At 39.1% G+C, this 3,812-nt stretch overlaps 1 protein-coding gene across 1 annotated transcript; it reads left to right on the top strand.

Annotated features, from left to right (window-relative positions):
• Nucleotides 1–354: 354 nt before the first annotated feature.
• On the top strand, nucleotides 355–3,105 carry LOC105445542. The gene is made up of 2 exons (XM_030990345.1): nucleotides 355–711; nucleotides 2,751–3,105. Exons 1-2 carry the CDS (start codon nucleotides 358–360, stop codon nucleotides 2,982–2,984), a joined length of 588 nt encoding a protein of 195 aa, XP_030846205.1. The 5' UTR covers nucleotides 355–357; the 3' UTR covers nucleotides 2,985–3,105.
• The last annotated feature ends 707 nt before the right edge of the window (nucleotides 3,106–3,812 follow it).

Genomic DNA, 3,812 nt, shown 5'->3' with positions numbered 1-3,812 from the left:
TGGATCCAAATATTTTTAAAAATATTAAAATATATTTTACTATGTATATTCTTTGTCTATACGAACATATTATTCCTTTTTATGAGAAAACTAGTATTTTCTTCAAAGTAACGTATCAACATATTGCGAACACAACAATACTTTTCCCCTTCTTTTTCATGGGAAAATCATATTTGGAGGGAAGTGTACCTAAAGGTCCGTGGCAAGAGCTGCTGTCTGATTCATTTTGTTTTCTGAGTAAGGATTCATCCCTTCCCTCTCCCCTTCCCCTCCCCCGTTTATATATTCCTGGATACGCCACTGATAATACTTAAAACACTTCATTCTTCTTTCATATTCTTCACTGCAGTTCGTTTCATGGCCCTTGTGAGCACCTACGGCTTCACCCCATCATCGGCCTCCAGCTATCCAGAGACGGACGACAGCGGGTCGACGTCGACGACGACCAGGAACGAGACCAACGACATCCCTCCCATGGATCAACCCGACCACGTCTTACCTTACGACGAGGAAGACGACAACGCCACCAAACAGTCTTACGTCCTCACCAACGGCAAGCTCTCCTGTTATAAATGTGGCGCCTATCAGAACCATGACGGGGAAGATTACGACAGCATCCTCGATGACTGCATGTTCAAAGCGGCAGAGACAGCAGAATATGAAGAATGCCCAAACAGTGTAATGAATATTTCGACGTTTCCATCATGCTACGTAAGTCAAACTTTAAAGTAATTTTGAGAGATTGGGAAGGACACTTTCGCAACAGGTGATTCATGTTCTTTAGTAGAACATCTTTTCAATAATTGTGAATCCGAAGCTCGTCGAATTCACTAAAAAATCTTGTCACCTTTGATATCGTAGATCCAATTTTCTGAAATATCTATTAAAAATGAAAACAATCTTTTTATTCTTAACATATTGTCAAGAATAAGAGTTTTTTAACTCAAATTTTAATATACTGTAGTATTTTCAAATATTTTTTGAGATTGGAGAGGGCAAGGCACTGGTTAATAGGGATATGGGAATGTGACAACCTCATATTTTTTTGGATCATTGTTTCCCCCTAAGTTTCATGAGGCAATTGACCAAGAGGATTTTTCAGGCACAAAACAAATCGTTTTACCCTCTTTCGGAGAATTTGACAATCAAGAAAATGGTCGTAAGACAGTTATTTGTCCGAAAATTCCTTGTTGTTAAAAAAAAATATTGTAAATATCCCAAGCATGCGTACTCCTACACTGTTTAAAATACATATATCGCATATGCCACGATTTTGCACGGTAACGTTCTCCCGGTATTCCAATTATGATTTGGAAAAATATCTTGAATATGTCTGTCAGGTATCGTCATAGATTTTATATGGCATGGCGGAGCCGGGGGAAATAAAAAATGATATCTATGTTCTCAAACAATATCTGCGTCCGTGACTAGTGCAAAATTAGGCTTTTCATTTCTATAAATGAAATTGAAGAATGTGTCTTTGGCGCAATCAACGCCTTTGAGACAATAACACGACAATATTATTATAAACACAATTATGAGAGGTAATTACTGTCGTTCATCATTGCCTCAGACCAATAAAAACAGTGCTCAACTAAAAGAGCACAAATAATGAAGAATCGCTTTGACGTTGACCTTTTACTGTTACACGATTCCCGGAGGGGGGTTTGAGTCATAGTGCACGAACTGTTCACTTCGAATTGGGTTTAAGTTATCGTGTACCTTAGGATATTGACGGTGTGCGGAAAGAGATCTGTTCTGCACTTTACCCACAGGAACACAATCCATCCATATGACTTCTCAGTTTAAGCATGCTGGGAGTTAAATATCCATGGAAAAAAATCCTTCTCGGTTTCAGCAATCCGGAATTTCCTTCCCTTGACCAGCAATGCTACTGAATGTATCTTTTCCGAATGTAACGAGTTTAGCAGAAGTGTCGCTCTTTTTTAAATACATTATTTGTACACATATAATTCCAACAAACTCTGTACGGTGTATCTATTATCAGTAGCTTACGTTGAGACGCTTTGGGTCATATGCCTACCATTCGAATGTCAAAAAGAACGAAAAAAGATGGGGGAAAGAGAGAAAAGAGAGAAAAGAGGAAAGGATTAGTATCGCCAAAAGAAGATTATACGATTTCATTCCCTCTTCTACTCAATGGCCTTATCCTCCTGGGTTTTTATCCTGTTTTTGAGACTCTCTCTATGACATCAGTGCTTCTCCAATGGATGGATTCATGCTACACAGCTTTGTATTACGAACTAAAGCAAAATTTCAACCGCACTTTTATAATATATTAAAACGAACTTATTTTCCTTCTACGTACGGGTATATTGAATACTGGACACAAGCTTACACACAACATGCGTCGGGCTTACTTCGAATCATCTGTTCATCGCATCTGGAACACGGCTACACGACCTGACACGATGACCAAATGACTGGAAGCTGGTGCCTACTTTCGTGCTATAGCAAAATCTCATAAGTCGAGTTTTGAATTTACTTTGGAAATACTTAAGATAATCATTTCATTTGTAAAATAAAAAAATACTTCATCAGTAAAGACAACTTTATTGCAGATCCTGGAGATTTTTTTTGGTTTGCTTGGACCTGGTTTCTATCAGGTCTAGGCAAGTGAAGGAATATCCTATCGCTTTAGGGGACAAGATTGGAAGACAACTACTTATCACCATGTTTTTTTTACTTTCTTTATCACGTTCTATCTTTTTTCTCTGTTTCCTGATTAGGTAAATAAGATGATGGCAGCCGGACACATAACCAGTTTTTCAAGAGGCTGTATGATCTACCATGAATGCATACTGGCGGACTACTGCGAATCGTCCCTTAACAAGACCGGTGCTTGCCAGTCATGCTGTCGGGAGAACTACTGCAACCGAGCTGCCGGAGAGTGCCTGCCACGGATCGAAGTCGTCAAGCTTCTTTTCCTTACCCTCTCTACTTACTTGTTCTTCGTCAGATAGCGGATTACCAAATAGAACCAAAGACTCACTTTATGAGATGATGAATACCCCTTTGGTGTTCTGTTCGGTTACCTGGTGGAAAGGCAGATGCGGATATAATGTGCTAACACGAAGGAACTCGGAACTGTTATCAGTTCTAAAGGCTGCTTTAATCAAGAAGTGTTATCTTTGAGTCAACTTTTGAATTGATGATCCCCCTTTTGGGGTTCTGTTTGGTTGCCTGAAGGAAGTGCGGCTAAGAATCGCGATGTGTTTTTGATGTATTTACTTACTCTACGTTGTGTTACCAACAGCAACAACTGGTGATGATTGACAAAACTAAAAAAAACGGAGAACCCCGTTGTCGGTGTTCTTTTAGATTACCTGCTGGAAGCGCGAATGCGAATCTATTGTGTTTTGTTTTAATGTACTACTCACCCAACGTAACGTCACCAATCGTGTCTAGACTTGCTGACTGTGATCATGAACTGCTGAAGGGACCCCGAAATGTTATGCCAGACACAAATCTGTTTTAACAAAAAGGAGTTATGATCGACTCGCATCGTAAGAAGAACACCTTTTTAATGCACTAATTGATTCCTCGGTTAAATGCAGGTGCAGAGCAAATTGTTTCATTGGGGTTTATTACCATACGTCGCGTCACTAATGCTGTCTAGATCCATTGACTGCGATCATGAAGGGACGTCGAAATTTGTGAGCCGAAGTGAATTGGATATGTTTTTTAACTTAAAATATATGACAGTACTGAATAACAGTACTGGTTTAAGGAATACTATATAATATACATACGAATTATCGCAGTCAACGTAGAATATAAATTGAGTAATT

This window comes from Strongylocentrotus purpuratus, unplaced genomic scaffold (assembly GCF_000002235.5).
Source record: "Strongylocentrotus purpuratus isolate Spur 01 unplaced genomic scaffold, Spur_5.0 spur5_scaffold_19, whole genome shotgun sequence".
NCBI lineage: Eukaryota > Metazoa > Echinodermata > Echinoidea > Camarodonta > Strongylocentrotidae > Strongylocentrotus > Strongylocentrotus purpuratus.
This window is presented reverse-complemented; position numbering and strand designations above follow the sequence as displayed.